The sequence below is a fragment of the Gouania willdenowi genome, chromosome 22 (genome assembly GCF_900634775.1).
Source record: "Gouania willdenowi chromosome 22, fGouWil2.1, whole genome shotgun sequence".
NCBI lineage: Eukaryota > Metazoa > Chordata > Actinopteri > Blenniiformes > Gobiesocidae > Gouania > Gouania willdenowi.
In genome coordinates, this window is record NC_041065.1 from 14870954 (window position 1) to 14892769 (window position 21816).

At 37.2% G+C, this 21816-nt stretch overlaps 1 protein-coding gene across 1 annotated transcript; it reads right to left on the bottom strand.

Moving 5' to 3' along the window:
• Positions 1-4548: 4548 nt before the first annotated feature.
• On the bottom strand, positions 4549-20947 carry LOC114456171 (uncharacterized). The gene is made up of 5 exons (XM_028437772.1): positions 20688-20947; positions 11334-11962; positions 7926-8256; positions 7659-7834; positions 4549-5797 (listed from the first exon to the last, which is right to left on the bottom strand). Exons 2-5 carry the CDS (start codon positions 11933-11935, stop codon positions 5572-5574), a joined length of 1335 nt encoding a protein of 444 aa, XP_028293573.1. The 5' UTR covers positions 11936-11962; positions 20688-20947; the 3' UTR covers positions 4549-5571.
• Between the last annotated feature and the right edge of the window lie 869 nt (positions 20948-21816).

Below are 21816 nucleotides of genomic sequence, written 5' to 3' on the forward strand. Positions count from 1 at the left end.
TATTAATGAAGATGTAAGTGTGGTTCAAACTCCTTATTTTCACCAGTGTTGATTTATTGTTTGTTAGGATTATTTCAAAAGATTTTGAAAGACTTTTGCACTGTAGAAGATTCTACTAAATTCTGCTGGGGATCCAGATCAATATACTGATTTTGGATTAGTTTCAAAAATCTAAAAAAAAAAAATATTTCTCTCATAATTGGTGATTTAAAATAAAATTTCTATATTGGTTCATAATTGACGAAATGATTGAGTCAGTTACTGTATGTCAGGTTAGTTCATCAGTTACGCCACAGAGTTTCATCCGGATGGAATCCAGTTTTTGCGTTTTACTTGCGATTTTTATTAAAAAAAAAAAATACAAAAACAAAGGGATGTCCATATGTTTGGACCAACTGTATCGTTATATACAGGGATAGAAATTTCTTTTACACCTTTAAAATATGAATTATGATCAAGATCATTGATCTAGATAACTGCCAATATCAGGGAAAGAAGATATTTGGTGCTTGGCGGAGGTTTGCGCTCTGAGTGCTCGTTTACAATAAAAGTACATGGTTGCCTGCCATTTTTTAATGATTCAGATTAATAAAAGATAACTACAAAAACTTTGCCAAGAACTGCATCAAAGAGCATTTTTACTGGCAAAGTTAAAAACATAATCGAGGCTCAGTATCTTTGCATTTTGAACTATTGTTATTCATTTAAAAGTATGCTGTATGTGCGCTAACAAGGTTTTTTTACATTCTCTTGTTCGAACTGCTCATTTTTATTATTTTTGTTCCTGTAATACATACCGTACTATACACTATAAATGTAGATATACATCATTACAAAAGTCAGATTTGTGAGATTAAAAAAACCCACCAAGTACTATTGAGTGTGTTTACTTAGTCTTGCCGTATAAGGTTGACAAAATCTTATTAGGTCCCTTTCAGCTAAAATGCTTTTGTGAGAGCATGACTTCCTTATAATGGGTGCAACTTCCTGATTATGGTTGCAACTTCCTGTTAAAAAAAAAGTGTGATTACAGAAGTACAGATGTTTTACTGAACGGATTGCTCCACTAAGTTAAGCTGCACGCTGAACTCGAGCCTGGTCATATGCCATAAACTAGTGACAATACAGTAGATACATAACTTCAATTGTTTATTACTCACAAGACAAAATATTGATCTGATCTTCTACTGGTAGGGTTTTTCAACCTTGGCGTCGTGGCCCCTTGAAATGTCTAGGAATTGGTAAAAAAGAAAAACCTTTACTATTTAAAATTTCTGGTTCTTTTTCAAATTAACACATCAAACACAATAAATATTAAACAACTAGATTCTATAAATAATAAAATAATTTATAAAAAATATCTCATCTCTTGTCCCTTTGTGCATTAATACTGACTACTCTGTATTTGTATAACACACTTTAATAAACAGGATTAAAAACTGATTGTAGAAGGGAAAAAATGTCCCTAGAGTTGTCAAAATGGGGTCATGACCCAGTTCCCTGCTGTAGAAGTTACAGTATATACCGTAGAACGACAGCGACTTTTGTTCCATCAGGATCCAGCCCTTTTTGTTTGACTTGTTATTTTAAATAGTTTAAACTTGGCACCATCATCCTGAGAACATTAGTCACATAAAACACACTTCCTCCTAGACGGGCGTGTGTAACATGAGCAATTTTAAACTTAGAAAGCCACAACCAAATAAAAGAAGCTTAGTGAAGGGATCCGTCACCTTTGACTAATTTAATGCAATGAAGCGTAGCTTCAGGCAGTGGTAATCCTATCACTTCACTATTGTGTAAGAGGAAGTATATGACAGGAGCTGCTTTTCGTGTAGAGCGACTATGTTTACATCATATAGGCAAGTGGTGGCCCGGGGGCCACATGCAGCCCTCAATCTAATTTTATGTGGCCCCCAAAGTAAATGTACAAAATGACAGAAAAATACACAAAATAAAAGCAAGAAAACATTAGAAAAAAAATAAAAAATACAAAGAGTTACAACATTGCATACAGTAAAAGACAGGAAAAACACAGAAAATACTCCAAAAACACACAATACTACTACAAAAATGAACAAAACAACAGTAATACACAAAATCACTCAGAAAAATACACAAAATTACAGAAAATGACAACAAAAGTACATAAAGGACAAGAAAAACACAAAATTATGACTCGGCAAACCCACAGTCCCAACAAACAGAAATGCACAAAAATGACTCCCCAAAAACGCAAAATGGCAGCACAAATACACAGTGTACTTCAAAAAACATATTTTACAGGAAAAAATACACAAAAGGACTACAGAAATGCCTCACAACGAGCAAGACAACAACAAACATACACAGAATGACAGAGAAAAACTCTTTGTTCGTTCCTGTATTAATGCTCAGATCGCTCATTATTCTAAATGCTGACATGAATGTTGATCACGTGGCCCTCCGATCAAACAAACCCATTTTCGTGGCCCCGCTGTGATAAAAGCAGACATTAAGAGACTAAACATTTCTGAACTGTGTCAGCGTGTTTTAAGAAGTGATGCAAACACTGCTGTTTTATCTCCAGTATGGCTGCCCTTGACCCAGATAAGCATGCACATCCTCAGCAGCAGATGCTTCCTCGCTGGAGCAGGTCATTTCCTTCATATTGCTGGCACTTGCTGAATTGTGGTTACTGGGTTCCTTAGGGAACAAAAACAGGCATTTGCAGAGTTGCTTAGAAACACCGGAAGGAAGGGAAGAGGCCTCTCTGCTCATTCTGCTGTGAGGATGAAAAAGACACAATTTTGGATACTTTTTTTCTAAATCTATGTGAAGTTTAAAGTTTGAAATGCAAAAGTCAAAAAAATTTACCGCTTTTTCTTGATTGTTTATATATTAGGTTTTCTATTTTACATATTTCACATGGCGTTGTTTTAGGATCGTACCACACTATCAGGGTTTGGGTCAATTATATTTTTCAGTTACAATTACATTTTCAATTACCTATGTTCAATTACAATTCGTACAATTCAATTACGATGACAGTTACCAGCATTTTGTCCAATTACAATTACATTACAATTATTTTTCATCCTCAAAGTCAATGACAATTACTTTCTCAATTGCTAAAGTCAATTACAATTATGCTCTCAATTACTAAAGGTTAATAACAATTACTGAGTCTGAATAAATAACCTAATAAAAGTGAACCTTCCTCTTGTGTTAGCTTTCTGTTAGCATCCCTTATGATAACGAGTCTTAAATCAGCTGTAAAATACACTAAAAACAAATATCTATCATCTAATTTCTTCTCTATCTATTGGAAATAGGCTTCCTAATCAATTAAAATATAGGTTTTAATATTTGTTTTTAATATGTGGGAAAGTTTGATATGAAACATTTTAATAATTGTTTACTGCATATGTGTAGAACTGTAAGTAGAACTGTAACGTGGTACCCCAGCGTATAATTTACCATTTTTAGAGAATTTTCATGAGAATTCCTATTACAAAGTCAATTATCTGAACTCAATTACAATTTAATTACGATTACGACAGCAATAGATTCTTAAAATTACAATTATGATTACGCCACAATTGTAATTAATGATCAATTACGCGATTGCAACTATAACTGACCCCAACCCTGCACACTATAGAGAGTTTGAATGTTATTCAGGTGGATAATAATGGCATATCAGCATAAAGCAGTGGTTTGTAATACTCCACTGTAACTATTAAACAAGCTGATATTTGTGGTGATGGATGAAGTAAACGGTTCACGGTTGCAAGTTTTAAGGTTTTCAGACATCAAGATCATCCATTATTATTTAATGCAGCATTCTTCAACATTACTTTTCAAGAAATCATAGAAACCAATGCCCTTCAGTTCCAACACAAAACAGTACAGATACAGTGAAACAGTACAAAAAAAGAGATTGACATCATTTGGATCACAGTAGCTTATTTCCTGCCACATTTCCCAGTTTTCCCTTCTTCAGATATCCGCCGACTCTTTAGTGAGGTCATGTGCTCACCATGCTTCAGCTTCTACGATTAGCATCTTTAGCACAGCAGCGACCAGTTCCTCTTTCATAGAGAAATGTTAAAGAGCTTTTGATGGTTCAGAACGCTGCAGCTCAGGTCTTAACCAGAACAAAGAGGTCAGAACACATTCATCCAGTTTTAAAGTCTTTACACTGGCTCCTCAGAATAGACTTTAAAGTTCTGCTGCTGGTGTATAAATCTGTGAATGGGTTCAGTCCAGAATCCATCAGTGAGGTATGAACCCAGCAGGTCTCTCAGATCTATGGACACAGGTCAGATAGTGGAGCCCAGAGCTCACAGTAAACATGGTGATGCTGCTTTTAGTTGTTATGCTGCAAAGAAGTGGAACAAACTGCCAGCAGAGCTGAAGTCAGCATTTAATGTGAGCATTTTTAAATCAAAGTTAAAGGAACTCTTTTTCTCTACTGCGTATGATTGAGAGGGAGATTTTTTTTTATTGTTTTTACTACTAATTTTAATATTCTTATTGATTTTTAAACTGTTAAATGTTTTTTGTTGCACTTTTTATGTAATGTAAAGCACATTGAGTTGCTTGTGTATGAAATGCGCTATACCAGGGGTCCCCAGGTAGCCCACATGGACCATGTGAGGGGCCCTCTGGAGCTCTAGTCACCAATGGGCTCCATCTAATATGTGATTTACTTTTTAGGATTCAAACTCACAAAGATAAATAAATGCATATGACAGATGTACTGCAGTCAGTACTTAAGTTAAATACTACTGCACATGAATAGTTTCAGTATTTCATTACCATCTTTGAATGTTTATTTTCACTGAAACATGATGAGAAAGGTTTGTAGGTGTTGCAGAGATGTGTATGGGTTGTAGAATAATAAACATATTTCTAAAAACGCAAGGTGGATTTTCGTAAAATATGACATTTTACGAATGTTACGATTAGTTAAAAGTCATTCGTTAGTCGCTAATAAAATAGGAAGATGATCATTTTCTTTTCAATTTAATGATTATTTTAACCTCTAATTAAAGTGAAACCGTGAACATTTAGTATTCAAGCAGAAAGTAGCCCTATTCAGTACCTATGAAGTAGCTCACAGTTTCAGAAAGGTTGGTGACCATTGCACTATACCAATAAATGTGCCTTGCCTTTTATGAGATGGGATTCTGCTCCCAACCAGTTGATCTGAGACACTTCTGTCTTTGAGTAACTCTGGTATCGTTATTTGATGTCACTGAGATCTTTGTGTTCCGTCTTTTGATTTATGTTGGTATAATGGCTGCAGCTGCTTTGAGCACTCACTGTTTGTACTCACATTTCACTTCCACAATAGATTAGATTATGCTTTAAAAGATAAGTTAAATCAACAGAGATGAGCAAAGTCAGAAGTATGCATATTCAACGTTTAGAGCAAAGCCCTTGATCACAATACCTTATGAAACACCTGTGTGCTGTGCTGTAATAAATCAGTAAAAATAGCTATAATCTGTATCGGTTGCAATGCCAATGTTTGGCTTAGGTTGTTTTGTTGATCGTGTGCAGTAAACGTCGGATCTGTCAGCTCTACGTCTCAGAGCTCAGCAGCCCTGCCCTCCTCAGCATACGGTCCACGTTGGGGATCAGCTTTTCCTGGAAGTCCCAGAGTCGCTTGTCCACATGAAGCTCCTCGAGCTTCAACGAGCCCTGAAGAGCCACGCGCACGTGAATGATCCGACAAACTTCAGGGGGAACTTTGTATCGTGGACCGTCGTTTATCAGCAACTCGTGCACTGAAGTCTGCTCAATAAACCTGAGATGCACACAGAAGAAAACACAGTCATGGGTAATAATATCATTGATGCAAAAAAAAGGACAAAAGGCAATACACTTTTACAGGGTTGGAGTCAATTATGAATAATTATAATTGCATAATTGATAATAAATTACAATTATGGCTTAATTATAATTGAAAAACCCTGTTGCTGTTGTCATCATAATTGAATAGTAATTGAGTTCAGATAATTGACTTCATAATTGTAATTGGTATGTAAATTCTATAGAAACTGCAAACCTGTGGAACCATGTTACAGTTCTATGACTTACACACATTGCATGTAATTCATAATTAAAATGTCTCAGATCTCTCTCAAGTTCTCTTGAGGATCATTTTATATTTTTTAAAAATTGAAATCCAGGGGTATACTGACCACATAAATAGTAATATTTTCATGGATAAGGAAACCTAACATGGTAAGCTTGTGTATTTTACAGCTGACAGAGATGCTAACACAAAGCTAACACAAGAGGAAGGTTATGTTTTATGGGGTTATTTATTTCAGGGGGGAAATAATCATTTTAATTGTAATTAGAAAAAATGCAGGTCATCGTAATCATAATTGAGTTGTAATTGAAAATGAGTAATTGAAGACGTAATCGTAATTAAAAAATATGTAATAATAGGTGTAGCACATACAATAATCTAAGCTTTTGTCTATCTAAGAGCAACTATAAAAGTAGTGTTGTTGATTGGCATTTTAGTTTGGTTTTCAGTTGGTCACATTTTGTTATAAAATATCATGTAAAAATGACTGCCCTCTATGGGTTGAAACCTGGCTATAACAATTGAATTTAGCTATTGGCTGAAAATGGTGCTCTGTGACATTCTGGTGCTTTCTTACATCACTAACCACCACTGTTAGCCCCGCCCCTTCTATAAAATACCACCAGTGGACTCTTCAATCTGTGGCGAGTAGACTAGACTGAGAGAATTGCCAATAGAGAGCTATAGTGAGTAGTAGGGCTGGGTGATTTTGCCTAAAAAAAAAAATAAACAAAAAAGAAAAATTTGAGTTTCGAATTAATTTTTTTTCCAATGCACTTAAAAATTACTGCAGACATCAGATATATTGTCAAAAGTGCAACTTTATTGCTGTGATTGTCCTCAAGAGTTAAAATGCATAGAACAATCCCAAAATAAAAAGTAAATGATTCTCTGTCATTCAACAATTTCAAGCTTTAACCCAGGTTTAAGCAAAAGTGCAACAGCAACTTCACGGTGGCTTAAATTTTATGATTAAGAAATCAGATAACTGTATATTTTATAACATTACAATTAAAAAAAATAAACTCTTCCCTTAGCATCTCAGCATAGTGTGAATAAAACATTAAACATGCCTGTGGCACACATATAGCCTACTCTAAAGGTACACACATGTAAACAAAGAGGGGGTGGGCTCACATCGCGCTACGGTAACCCACAAGGACGGAACGCAAAAGTCCGAAAAAAATGTGGTGAAAAAAAACCCCCTAAAATTTGCAAATTTTCATCTAAAAATTTGATAAATCAATTACATCAATTTTTTTCCCAGCCCTATTGAGTAGCTAGTTAGCATAGCATAGAATGTTTTATGGAGATTTTAAAGTATAGACTGGGTGTGTCTTAACTGCTACATGTGCTCCGCCCATTATCCAGGCAATATTTTAAAATTTCCAGCCTAGATGTTGCAAAATCAGCAAAAACCTGGGGTTTAGTCTTAATAATTTGCTGCGTCTCCAATTTGTGTATTTTATCTTGCATATTTTCATTGTTGGCCTACAATCTTTTATATTTTGAAAAATGCTCGTGTTGAATAACTTGAGAAGCCCATGTCTTGAAGTGAGCGCCTTCTTACTTTGGCTGAAGGAGCATCTTGTACGGATGGTAAATCTTTCTGCTGGGCTCCTCTCTGTAAATGTGCTCTAGTATGTTCACTCCAGGCACTTCATTCCACTGGGGAAGGTGAAACCGCCCACTTGGCTCAAAGTGTTTCTTTGGAAAGATGTGGTTTTCAATCAGGAACACTCCTGTCTGACCACAGTCAATGACAAAGAGGAACAAGTTGAGATGATTTGCTTGTTAAAAATGTTTGAACATGAAACACTGGTTTGTTTTACTCTACATCGGGATGCTGTGGCTGGAGGAAGCTCATCAGGGACATCAAAGTGTTGTGTTGGTACGGCATAATGATCTCATCTATGTCATTCAGCAGAACGTAGTGGGAACGTTCCATGGATCTATAGATGCACTCGTTCAGCGTGGTCAGCTGTCCAAAGTAGTGAATGTCCCCTCCGTGCTGGCTGAACTGCCAGCCGCGCGATGGGTTCAGGTGCTTGTCGATGGGCCAGGGAACGATTTCCACAAAGCCATCCTGGCTGTAAACCTGCAACAGATGGTCGAGGTCTGGGCTGCAGCTGGTTTTATAGATCACCACTCTGTTTACTCCCAGCAACCTGTGCACAGAGGCACCACATGGATAGAACAGAACATACAATCAAGCAAACATACACATGCTTTGTGTGCACATTAGATTTTTGTTGCAAAATGTTAGTTTTACAAGTACTGAAATAAAGAAAAAATAAATAAATACAATTCTTAGCAATCAATCAGTTAAAGCAAAGCTGAAAGCTACTGTTTTTTCTATCCTAACCAAGTGCCATTAGCCACAATCATAACTTAATTATGATGATTAGCTTTGCTTTAAGTGGAAATCTTGTAGCTATTAGTTTTATGTACCGCTGGTCAAATACAAAGGTTTTTCCCAGACGTGAAAGTAATGGATTACAATTACTCACATTACTGTAATTGAGTTGCTTTGATGGGTACTCGTACTTTTTTCAGGACATTTTTAAATCAGTAATTTTAATTGCACTCAAGTATGTTTTAAAAAAAAGTAAAGTAATTTGTTACATTTCTACACCAAACCGTTACTGAGTAAATTATTATTTTTGTTTTAAAATAATCAATGGATGTTGTGAAACTGCAAGAAAATCAAATTAATCACATCATAATCGACCAATCAGATTAAACGTAAAGCAAGGCTCTAAAACAGCATTGTGAGAGATTCTTTTCTCAGTTTTGGAGTTAAAATTTTTTGCTATACTTTGGGCCTGAGATTTTTTTTAATTTTGAATTGAAAGGTGCCAATTTATTATTTTTAAATAATTGTGTATTTTGACAAACCTTTTATTTTATCCAGATGCCTTTGTGGAAAATAAATGAAAGTTTAACTAAACCCCAAACCCACTTTATTCTGCTGAATGCATATGTATTTGGGTATTAAGTAGTGCTGTTGATTGATCCTAGTCCCTCCCTCCACATTTTAGTATTTTAATTTTGCGTATTTGGTTGTAAATTGTCAGTTACTGTCTTCTAAGGGTTGAACGCCGGCTATTGCAATTGAATTTTGCTTTTGGCTGAAACGGATTCTTTGGATTATCCAGCCTCATCACGTTTACTGTTGGCCCTGCCCTTCCTATAAAAGCTGAGAGAAGGGAGGAGGGTTTCCTCCAATCGGAGCCCTCAGTGAGCATTGATTGACAGCCTAACTGAGTTAGTCCACTGTTCCGTGTGATGGTTTTGACTCTGTGCTTCTATAAAAAGAAGATTCTGCGCTAATCAGGGGGTTTATCAAGTTGTGTATTTACAGACACATCGTGTGTATTCCCGTCTGTCTCTGTGTGTGCACAGACGTGTGTGTGTGTGTAGGTCTTATTGCTGTGTGTGAGCTTCATATCGTAATTATGTGTGCCTGTGATTGTAGTGACATGTGAACCTGTTGGGTTCTTTCTTTCTCACTATGGACTTTATATTTTGTTAATTAATCTCAGCGGTGAACTCGCTATGTGTGTGTGTGTGTACAGGCACATCATTGTGTGCATTACCGTCTGTCTCAGCCTGACTGGGCGTGTCTTACATCTACAGCAGTAACACCCATAATCAAGGCATTTTTGAATTTCCCCCCTAGTGGCAGGTCAGCAGAAAGCAGGGGTTTAGTTACTCTTTAAATTCCAAGTATAAGATTGGGTCTCTTTCTCTTTTATACATGAGATGTTTACTGTATGCAAGGGAACGTGGCAAGATTTATTACCGTGGCAAGATTTATTACCAAAAATAAATGTGGGGGGTGAAAGTAACTTTTACTACTATTTAATTGAGGTACTTTTAAATTGTACTTGAGTATTTTATGTATGATTTACTTGTACTTGAGCACAATTTCTATCCAGTAACAGTACTTCTACTCGAGTAGGATAAACAGCACTCTTTACACCGCTGGTCTTTACTAAATAATGTGTCATCGTGCAGTCCTGCAGGTGGACTGAATAACTAACAGCACTTGCAAAAACAATCGCACAGAAAGAATGCCTGTGCACAGAGGGAATGCTTTGTCATGTTAGTGCATGTGCGTGTGTGTCAGGTGTGTCAGAGTGTGATCACTGGAAATAGCAAAGCAGTCTGTTTGATGCATAGGAAGAAATGGTCTGGATTAGTGTTTTTAAAGCCTTACAATACACAAAAATCAACCTCTTTTATGTTTAGTTATGACTGCAGCTCTGGATAAAGGTAACGCCCATTTGTCAAACCAGACTATCCTGCTTTATTTTAGTGTTATTGTAATGATTGAGTTTGCATTAGTCACTATCAAGAATTATACTTTCTAAACCAACATGACATAAATGTATAAAAAAATATCAAAGCAACATTAGTATAATATAAGGATGTTTGATATTAGCTTTTTGCTGATATCCGATATTGTCTAAAACTAAATTTCCAATTTCCGATATATATCGATACCACTATATACAAATACAAGTGTCACGTTCTTTTTTACTGTGTTGTCTCAAACAACAGCATGTTGTTTTTTCAATATCGGTGGAAAAACCGATGTCGACCGATAACATATTTTTTACCTAATATCGGCCGATAATATCACCCATCTCTAGTATAATGCTATTGAACGATTGATGATGTTTTGGAATAAAAGAAGAAATGAAATATGTTTTTTTTTTACAAGTAGTTTGGGGCTTTGTGGATGCATTTGGTTTGTTTTCATTAAAAAACTCCAGGATGAACAGAATCTGCACCTAGAAAGCACTCATAGCAGTCCCCCATGTTGCTTTGTCACCTTAATGTTAGATTCAGGACATTGATCCGAATCATCCCTACAATCTAATCACTTTTTCCTTATCCCTTTCGGATATTTCCTGAAATTGTCATTAAAATCGGTCCATTAGTTTTTCAGTTAGTCTGTTCACAGACAAAACCAAAACCTCCTTGGCAGAGGTAATAAGTATGGCCAACACGTCACAATCAAGGCTACGAGCTCGAACAACTGCATTGTCAAGACAGAGTGTATGTTTAATGAAGATTCTAACCTTGCACTATCAACATCGTCTTCATCTGTTCTCATTTCAAACGTGCTCAAAGAGAGAAAAAGACACTGCTACTCTACAACAGTGTTTGTTTTGAGGGAGAAATGTGGGATTTGACCCTGCATGTGCTTTGTAGAGTTGTGTTGCACCGTGCTGACCTGTACATCTCCAAAGTCTGTGCAAACTGAAGGACATTGTTGTAGTCTCCGAACAGATTGGAGATGCAGACGGTGAAGTTGAACTTTGGCCCTCTGTCCTCGCCAGTCTTTCGGTTTTTTAAAGGAATAAAAGTGAGGTTGGGGGATAAATGCCCGTCTGGCTGAGTCACAAGAGTGACGAGTGTAGCACTGCAGCCTGAAGGAATTTGGCACTTGACGTCTGTTGTAACAAAGGCAAACCCAAAATTATCTGAGTGTTGTAGAGTCGTGGCTGCAGTGGTTGTGCTTAAATGGCTTCCGCAGCAAAAGAGGCAGTGCAACGCTTGTATGGAGTCTCTTCTAAATATGCCAATAATGCGTATATCATGGCCGGTCTTTCTCTGGTCAACGTAAGCAGACACCAGAAAGTGTTTGGTGTTCTTCAGTGGGGTGATGCTTTCCTCAGAAACAGTGGCTTGGCAAGTAGCCACAGCTTTGTGGGATATGGTCGTGAAGCCGTTAATGACACTGGGCGCTTTCATGCTGATGAAGGTGATGAAGATGAGCACAGGCAAGAGGAGGATCAGGAACTTCACTCTTAAGGTTTTATCTGATGATTCCATGTGGAGACTGAGGAGAAGGATCCAAACCTGTAGAACATAAAATGACAAGATGGACTTAATACAGGGTTCCTACAGCTTCAGTCAAATTAAATTCAAGACCTTTTTAAGACTTTGTTGCCATTTGAAATTCAATTTGGGGCCAACTTCACAGTAAACACAATTGAGGAGGAAACACCACATCAATTACATTGTGTTTGGTTAATTTTTTCTCGTGCAAATATGCAAATGGCGGCCTCCAAAGTAAACATATAAGAATACACAAAATAATCTGAAATAATCAAAATCACTCCAAAAACATACAAAATGACTACAAAAATAGTCCGAAAATCTATTAAACAATGAAAATACAAAAAATAAGAAAAATCTTTCATTTTTCCGCGTTGTTTGAAGTTGCTACAAGAATGACGCGCATCTGCACAGAGCCCCACTTCAACCACGTCATTGTTTTGTAGTTGGTTCCGCTGTCGTGATTGCGCAATGTTACGGTAGACAGCTAGAGCGTTGTCTTTTTTACAGTGTAAAGGTCTGAGGAGTACAAGATGGAATTGGTAACTTTTCTGCTTGAAAGGTATTTACTGCTGCTTGATTTACATTATGTTTGATTGTAATTGTTACACTAGAACTCTGTAGTGCATGTGTTTGTTGATGTGTGCACAGCAGCCTCCGTGTGGCTGCTGTAAGTGACACTGTGTTGCTGCTGCTGAGGTATGTGCACATTGAGAGAGAGAAGCGCTGCAGTAATATGCTTTTAACAGAGCATGTTATATTACTGTGATGTTGCTGTCGGACAAACGTTAGCTTGTTAGCTCCTCTGAGGGACTTTGGAAAGTTTGGAGGCAGGGCAAAAGAGCAGCAGGGAGGGATCTGAAAGTCGCGGACTGCACCTTTAACTAGACAGTGATCCATGCTTTTATTACCTCTCGACTGGACTACTGTATGTGGGGATTAGTAAATCCTCCATCTCTCGTCTCCAGATGGTACAGAACGCTGCTGGACGGCTTTTAATAGGCAAAAGGAAATTTGAGCACATTTTACTTTACACTGGCTGCCAGTTCATTTTAGGATTGATTTTAAACTGCTTTTATTTGTTTTTAAATCACTGCATGGCCTCACAGCCAAATACCTGGCAGACCTTCTTCACCCCTATGTACCTGTTCGGGCACATAGATCAGCTGACCAGTGACTGCTAAGGGTGCCAAACAGCAAAAAAAAAAAAAAAAAAAAGCTCATAGGCGGTTCTGAAGCTGTGGAACGTACTGCCACTTTATATCAGAGAGGCTTCATCTCTGCATGTTTTTAAATCTCTTTTGAAAAACGCATCTCTTTACTTTGGCGTATGGTTTTTAATTGCATTGATTTCATGTACACTGTTATTTTATATTGCTTTATTGTTTGTTTTATAGTGTATGCACTTTTGTACAGCACTGTGTCCCCCTCTTCCTGGGTTCATAAAGTGATTTATAAATGAAGTTGGATTGGATAACTAAAAAGGAAAGGCCATTCTCATTGGGGGAGCAAACCAACCTCCATTCCAGTGTAGTTTACTGAAGAATATAAACCTGTCAGAAAGACAAAAGACAGTGCAGCCTGCACAGTATGACAATGCACGTCATACCGGGACTATATTACAAGTCTCCAGTTCACTGTGGGACATAATGGTCCAGATTAGATTAATTACTTCCTTGTATTAAACGTTCCACAATTTTTCAGTTTTCCGCACCTTACCTTTTTTGTCAAGATCCGATATGAGGAAGGAAATTTTAGATGAATCTGAAAAAGCACTGGGCTGCCTTAAACCAGTGCATTTCCTCATTCTTGTGTTGTCCTGTTGTCATAGGAGACAGTGAAGACAGACTCAGAGACCTTCTTGGTTTTATGTGTTTAAAAACAAACCATAGAGCCTGTTAATGCCAGGAAATACCCACATCCATGCACAAATTTCACAATTTTGCGTCGTTTAACAATCAATCTAAAGGTGAGAGCTGCTGCCATCACTGTTCTCTACGTCCTAAGTACAACAAAGAGGAATTACAGTTCATCAGCAGAGCTGAGTTCAATCCTCTTTAAAAAGATTAAAAATGACCTTGTAAACACTGAATTCCGAATGAAAATGGCTTTTCGGAATTAAACCTAATTTGGAATGGAATAATTCCTTGATCTTGTACACGTTTATTCCACTTTAAATGAATTCTGGTTGTTATGCGCATGCTCGTCCTGTCGCGATGACGCACTGGTGAAGACATAATCCGGTATGGCTGCCCGAAGCAAGCTTTGGACTCGAGCCGAGACTATTTATTCAATAAGAGCCTTAGAAGATATGGATATAATGAAAAGAGTGGCTGGACGAAAGCATAAACATGCAGATTTATTACACACTCACAGACATCAGCAAACAAAACAGGCTTCACCATTTGTTTTGTGTTTCCCAATAGGCCCCTAATACCCCTTCCCAACCCCCAGACCTAAAGCGGAATTGAATAAAGCCAATTAAACATGTTTTCCATGTAATTCAGAATTACTATTTCCACGTAAACATGAAGCAGAATAATTTAATTCGGAATAATGAATTCCAAAATAAAAAAACATGTAACCGTGTCAATCGTACTGTCAAGACTGCTGCTGCGTTTGGTGATGTTCTACAAAGCGTTAACCAAAAAAAAGCAGAAATTATACAAGTGGAAACAACAGAGTTAGTTGAATGACAAAATCTCATCCCTATAATTGTCACAAGACTGTGTGTTGTTTAACACACTTTGGTCATCTTCAGTTTTTATAAATGACACGTAAAAGGAAATTGCTGTTGGTGTCTGTAACCACAGCAGCACAGCATGCTCTCATGTTTTCCTGTGCCATGTTTTTCTCATGCACAAAGAAACGTTTAACACACTATTTTACACATTACTTCAGCTGCAAAAACTGTCAGTTAGAGCTGCACAATTATGGCCAAAATGTTAATCACGATTATTTTTTATCAAAATGTTAATCACAATTATTTGATTATTATCATGTTAGGGAAAAAAAAGTTTTCATTACACTACTGTTAAACAATGTGTTCAATTTACAGTGCAAAATGAAGCTTTAAAAAACAGAATTAAAATTAAATTAAGAATGAACCCAATAATTTAAAATGTTCTAAAGACTAACAGAATAAATACATTATTACAGAGTGCAGAGCCCGTATTTGAAATGTACAGTAAATATTCTTAACGATCGCATTCATTTAATTGTGGCAACCAAAATCGTGATCACGAATAAAATTCGATTAATTGTGCAGCCCTACTCACAACAGAGCAAAGCAAAAGAAGAAACATAAAAGTCACATTTTTAAAGATTTTACAGACTTTAGTGTTGCAGTGTGAAAAGGTAGGTAATAATCTAATACTACTTATAATTTTCCTTCAAAGTAAAAGCATAAGACTTCAAACAAAGTTTAATATATGCAGTGTAAATGTTCCCGCTGGATAAATAAATAAAAGTCTGCTTGTTGTTGTTTTGCCTTCGAGAAATGTCTGAGCAGAGGTTTGTTGACACAAGAGTATTAAGCAGAGGTGTTAAAGTTATCAAATAACTACGGCACATCAAACTTAAAACCCCTTCAATGAAAAATGAGAAGCGTCACCAGTAACCTCCCATACGTCAATGTGAAATAAAGCAACAATAGCAACTTCCATTAATGTAAGAGGTAAACCACTGGAGAACAGTACCAGAAAACCCCATCTCAGATTTGAGTCGATCAACCAGTATACTGTGATCTACAGTATCAAAGGCAGCTGTCAGATCAAGTAAAACTAAAACTGTGTAACGACCAGAGTCAGCGGCCATCATCACGTCACTAGAAACTTTCAGAAGAGCAGTTTCAGTGGAGTGGATTGATCTAAAACCAGATTGATATTTGTCATAAATATCATGCTGTTCCATGTAAGACGTTAGCTGCTTAGCAACCATTTTCTCCATGATTTTAGACATGAAGGGAAGCTTAGATATGGGCCGGTAGTTTATAGGCTCCCCCGGATCAAGATTGGGTTTTTCAAGAATGGGGTTTATTATCACATGTTTAAAAAAGCTGGGGGCTGAGCCAGATAAAAGTGAGAGGTTTATCAATTTTACCACCCAAGGACCAACAACATCAAAAACATTTAAAAGCAGAGAAGCAGGAACAATGTCTACAGTGCTCGATGAGGGTTTCATCTTTCCTACTAAAACTTGAACGTCCTGTAGGCTGACAGGAGCGAAGGACGACCATGAGCTCACAGGGGCTGATGCAGTGCACAAGCTAACCAAGGGAGGAGTGATGCTAGCCCTAATTTCTTGTACTTTATTTACAAAGAAATTTTAAAAATTGTTACAGTCCGCCTGTGTGTGAACAGGCACATGGGACGGTGAGGGTGCAACAAGATTTTCAATAGTATTGAACAAAACCTTGGGGTTTCTCTTATTTTGTAAAACAAGATTAGTGAAATAAGCAGAGCGGGCACGCTTTATTAATTAATTTAGCTCCATTATCTTTTCTTTTAAATGAAGTCTGTGCACCTTTAGTTTGTGGTTTTCCACAACCGTTCCACTTTTCTCCTAAAGCTAAAAATGGCTTCGTTCATCCACGGACAAGGCTTCTTATTAGAGCCTGGAGTATTTTTAGCTGGTGCTACTGTGTCCAAAACAGACAGACAATGGTTATTGAAGTTTGTCATAAAAGTGTCAACATCATCACAACAAGCAAATGTAGTTGGCTCAAAAGAGGCAGAAAATCCACTGATTGCTGCTTCATTAAGAATGCGTCTCCGCTTTTTCACATTAGAACTAGTCTGTACCAGTGTGATTGACAGATTAAATACGATACAGCAATGGTCGCTTATTTGTAAGTCTTCAATACCAAGATGGTCAATTATTAAACCAAAAGAAAAGACGAAATCTAAAGTATGACCTTTAGTGTGTGTTGGACCTGACACATGTTGCACAAAGTGAAAAGAGTCCATTAGAGACATCAGCTCAGCTGCCATAGGACAGAAGGAATTATCAACATGCAGATTAAAATCACCAAGGATTAATACACACTATTCTCCTCGTTTGTTGGTCGGTGTTTACATCCCACCTCAGGCTTGTGTAACAGAGGCGTTACAGCACCTGGCCGACCAGATAGCAGACGTGGAGAAAAAACATCCAGACTCTTTGCTTATCATTCTCGGGGATTTTAACAGAGCAAATCTAACCCACGAACTCCCTAAATACAGACAACATATAAAGTGCCCCACCAGGGGTGCTAACACACTGGACCACTGCGACACTGCAATAAGGGATTCTTTTCACTCTGTTCCCCGTGCAGCTTTGGGGCTCTCTGATCACTGTCTGATTCACCTCATCCCGACCTACAGGCAGAAGTTTAAATCTGCTAAACCTATAGTAAGGACTGTAAAGAGGTGGACAGAGAAGTCAAAGCAGGAGTTACAGGACTGCTTTGACTGCAATGATTGGAGTGTTTTTGAAGCTGCATCAGACAACCTAGATGAACTGACTGACACTGTGACATCTTACATCAGCTTCTGTGAGGACATGTGTGTGCAGACCAAGACTTTGTGCACATACAACAACAACAAACCCTGGTTCACACCTCAACTTAGGATGCTGCGTCAGGCTAAGGAGGAAGCCTACTCGAGTGGGGACTGGGTCCTGTTTAAGCAGGCTAAGTACACACTAACCAAGGAGATCAGAGTAGCCAAGAGGTGCTACACTGAGAAGCTAAAACAAAGCTTCTCAAATAAAGTCCCTTCAGAAGTGTGGCAGAAGTGCCTGCGTGAGGTTACCAACTACAGGAAACCCTCCCCCCACCCTGCAGGTAACAAAAGACTGGCTGAAGACCTGAATAGCTTTTACTGCAGGTTTTCACACCCACCCCCGAGCTCATTAGCGTCAGCTTATCACCTGGACTCTGCCCTTCCTGCTCCCCACACATCCCCCCCTACCTCACCCTCTGACCCCCCACCTGCCCTGAAGACCAATAGACCAAAAGAGAGGTGCCAGCCATTCAAGAAACAAAAGATCAAAAAGGACCAGACGGAGTATCTCCCTCCTGCCTGAAAGCCTGTGCTGAGCAGCCAGTGGGCAGCCATTTTGCAGCGCCTGGGGAGCAGTTCGGGGTTAAGGGACTTGCTCAACATCCCACAGTGATGGCCCAGGTGAGGCTTGAACCGGCAACCCTCTGATTACAAGCCCAGCATCCTTAACCACGAGGCCACCACTCCACCTCCATCATTCAGTCTGTTCTGTGCACCTCCATCACTGTCTGGTTTGGATCTACAACCAAACTAGACAGACACCGACTACAAAGGATAATCAGGACTGCAGAAAAGATCATCGGTGTTGATCTGCCCTCCATCCAAGACTTATACCTGTCCAGGGTCAGGAAACGGGCAGGTAGCATCACTGCAGACCCCTCACACCCTGCACACAATCTGTTTAAACTCCTCCCCTCCGGCAGACGCTACAGATCACTGTACGCAAAAACTAGCTGCTATAAAAACAGTTTCTTCCCCCAGGCTGTCACTCTGATCAAAACTAAACAGTCATAGAGTGTCAGACCTGTTTCTGTTACTGTGAAATAACCATGGAACTAAACAAAACAACCCTGGATTAACCTGTCACTTTGAATGTTCATGGACATAATATTTTCATTTAAATGTTCACCTGCACTACTCATCAATGCACTACTGCACTATTATCTTATTGTTATTATATTTTTATTTTATTTCGCTATTATTATTATTATTATTATCTTGTTATTTTATTTAGTTTGCACATATGAGTCTAACTACTCATATATTTATGTTTATACTTCTTTTTTTATTTATTTTTCTTTATTCTAGTTGATTGTTATTATTTAATGTTACACTATCTGAGAGAGCACAGGTCACCAAGACAAATTCCTCGTGTGTATACTATTCATACACTCTTGGTCAATAAAGTTGATTCTGATTCTGATCAGATGAACCAGCATGGCAGGTTTCATGGATAAAGAATGATGCATCTGAAATGAATTCAAGCTGGCTTTGTGGCTACTAAAAAGACAATAAGGGATTTAATGAAAATACTTCTGCCACTGTAACTTGGATTCCGAATGCAGACCGTGTGCAACGGAAACTGCAAACAGGAAACATGACACATGCAGTTAAGGAAGGCAGGGTCGCTTGTAAACTTATCTCATTTCAGAAAAACATTTGCGATAAAAACAGAAAAACAGGGCAATTTTATTTATTTACTTATGTTTATCTCATCCATTCAGACGAACCAAAACTTTTTTTCTTACTCTGTGAATGCAATAAGCTTCTGTATAGTGTGTCTTAACAACTACAGGGGGTCTAATTGGTCTTTAAAATGACTTTATATTTTAGGCACATAAGTAAAAAAAAAAAATCGGAATTCCTCCGGAATTTGTGTGTGTGGGGCTCGGAATTCTGCCGGAATTTGTATGTGTGTGTGTGACAGACACACAGACAGATAGAAATTCCTTGCTTTTATAAACTATAATCCTATACTATAATACATTATTATTTGGAACATTTTAACATGCTCGGGACCAATAAACAAAACAAGTGCGTGCACAAACAAACAAACACACAGTAATTGAATAAATACCAAAGTCCTGACAAACATGTTCTGGCAAGTTTTCATAAAGTTTGAAATTGAAATCTTTGGTTTTGATTTTGAAAGAACAATATTGAAGCAAAAAAAAAAAAAATCCAAATAATAATGTAATCTCTTTATTATACGCTGTGACCAACAAATATTAAATCTTAAAATGTTCTCTTTGACAAAGATGACATTTGTAGGACATTCTTTTGCAAACACATAATTTCTTACAAATATGCATATGTGTAAAGAGTACTGATATATCCCACACAAGTACAAGTAAGTCGTATATACAATACTCAAGTACAAGTAAAAAGTATCTCATCTAAATAGTACTCACACTAAAAGCTACTAGTTACTTTCACCCAACACATTTATTTTCTTGCCACAGTTCCCTTGCAAACAGTAAATATCTCATGTATGAACTTAAAAAAACAGGAAGAGACCAAATCTTGCGCAGTTGGAACTCAATTTATTTTCTACAAAGGCGTCCGTATAACATAAAAAGGTTTGTCAAAATTGACAATTCGTTTTAAAAACCAATGATTTCAATTCAAAATTTAAAAATGATCAGGCTCTACACAGCTACATTTAATAACTCTAAAAAAAAATCCCAACCTGAGCTAAAGAAGGTGGAGTTGATCAGAAATGGCACAACTAAGAACATGTGAATTATGTCCAACATGCATTTATAAACTGCTGACTAAGAGATCATAAAAAAGAATCACCAAAAAAAAAAATAAAAAAAAAAATAAAATAATAATAATAATAATAATTTACTCACTTCTGCAAATATGAAAAAAACTAATTAAAGTTGTGATATTAATTATTAAGTATAATTTGTCCTTATTTGTGTGACTGACATGAAGTTGCACCATAACATGCACGGGGGCTATACACTGGATTTACAGAGGTTTAAATAACGTTGAAAGCTAAAAATAAAAATTAAAAAAATAAATAAAATTAAAAAAAAAAAAAAAAGAGAGAGAGAGAGAGAGAAAAAAAAAAAAAGTTTTATTAGGCGAAAACCTCGGACATGAGCAATGTAACAGTATTTCATGAGAAAAAAATGGGGGGAGGGGGGGTTAAACGTTAGACGGTTTAAATGACATAATTATAAAAGTGGACTCACCCGCTGGAAGCTGCGTCGTGATCGTCCTCTGGTTGATGTTTATCAGATGCTCACCTGTTGTAATGGCAGTGATTGACTGAGACCTCTACTCTATACCTGCGGCCGCAACACACCCTGAAACCAGAGATTATGCTCCCGGAAACTGCTGCTGCTGTTATTATAGACCTCCTCAGGTGATGGAGAATGCTGCTGAACAGGTACAACAAATCAGAAACACAACTTTTCTCCCTTAACATGACTGACAGCCTGCTTTGGAGCTCATTATCCATAACTGGAGAACACTAGTTGCTGCTTTGTGTTGCGGAGGGATACACCGACTGCACTGCGCCATAGTAGTGCAGCTTGATGTACATGGAAATAAATTAAATGACCTTTTGTGAACAACTAGTACTCATTATAAACTACCAAAATGTTGCGTTTTTTTAAAAGAAATTTTAAATTTTTAATTTTTACTTACGTCGTGGCGTCATCTTCAAAGGTCTTAAAAGTAACGAGTTCATTTTTAAAATGTAAGGCGTAGAAAATACAGATATTTGTTTGGAAAAATTCAAGAGTAAAAGTAAAAAGTCGCCCAAAAAAAAAAAAAAAAAAACTCAAAGTACAGATGCCAGAAAAAAAACAATTAAATTCAGTAACAAAGTATTGTAGAACAGGCAAAGCCAAATGGCGGCCCGGGGGCCACATCAGGTCCTTGAGCTAATTTTATGCGACCCCCAAAGTAAATGTACAAAGTGACAGAAAAATGCATAAAACAAGAGAAAGAATACATTAACAAATGTACAGAGTTACAACATTACAACAAATACAGTAAAAGATGAGAAAAACACAGAAAATACTCCCAAAACAATTCCATAAATGAAGAAAAAAACAACAGTAATATACAAAATTACTCAGAAAAATATACAAAATGACAGAAGATGACAGCAAAAGTACACAAAAAATGCAAAATGGCAGCACAAATACACAATATGACTCCTAAAAAAACACATATATTTACAGGAAAAATACACAAAACGACCACAGAAATGCACAAAATGTCTCGCAACGAACATTTGTGCAAGAAAATCTCTGTTCTTTCCTGTATTAATGCAATTGAAAAATCATGAACCGATTTGAATGAAATTTTCAG

Excerpts from the sequence above, each read along its gene's own strand:
- LOC114456171 (XM_028437772.1), bottom strand. The coding sequence starts at position 11,935 with ATGGAATCATCAGATAAAACCTTAAGAGTGAAGTTCCTGATCCTCCTC. Across the intron at positions 8,257-11,333 it reads CAGACTTTGGAGATGTACAG|GTTGCTGGGAGTAAACAGAG; the intron begins GTCAGCACGGTG and ends CTCTGTGCACAG. Across the intron at positions 5,798-7,658 it reads AAGATGCTCCTTCAGCCAAA|GTTTATTGAGCAGACTTCAG; the intron begins GTAAGAAGGCGC and ends TGTGCATCTCAG.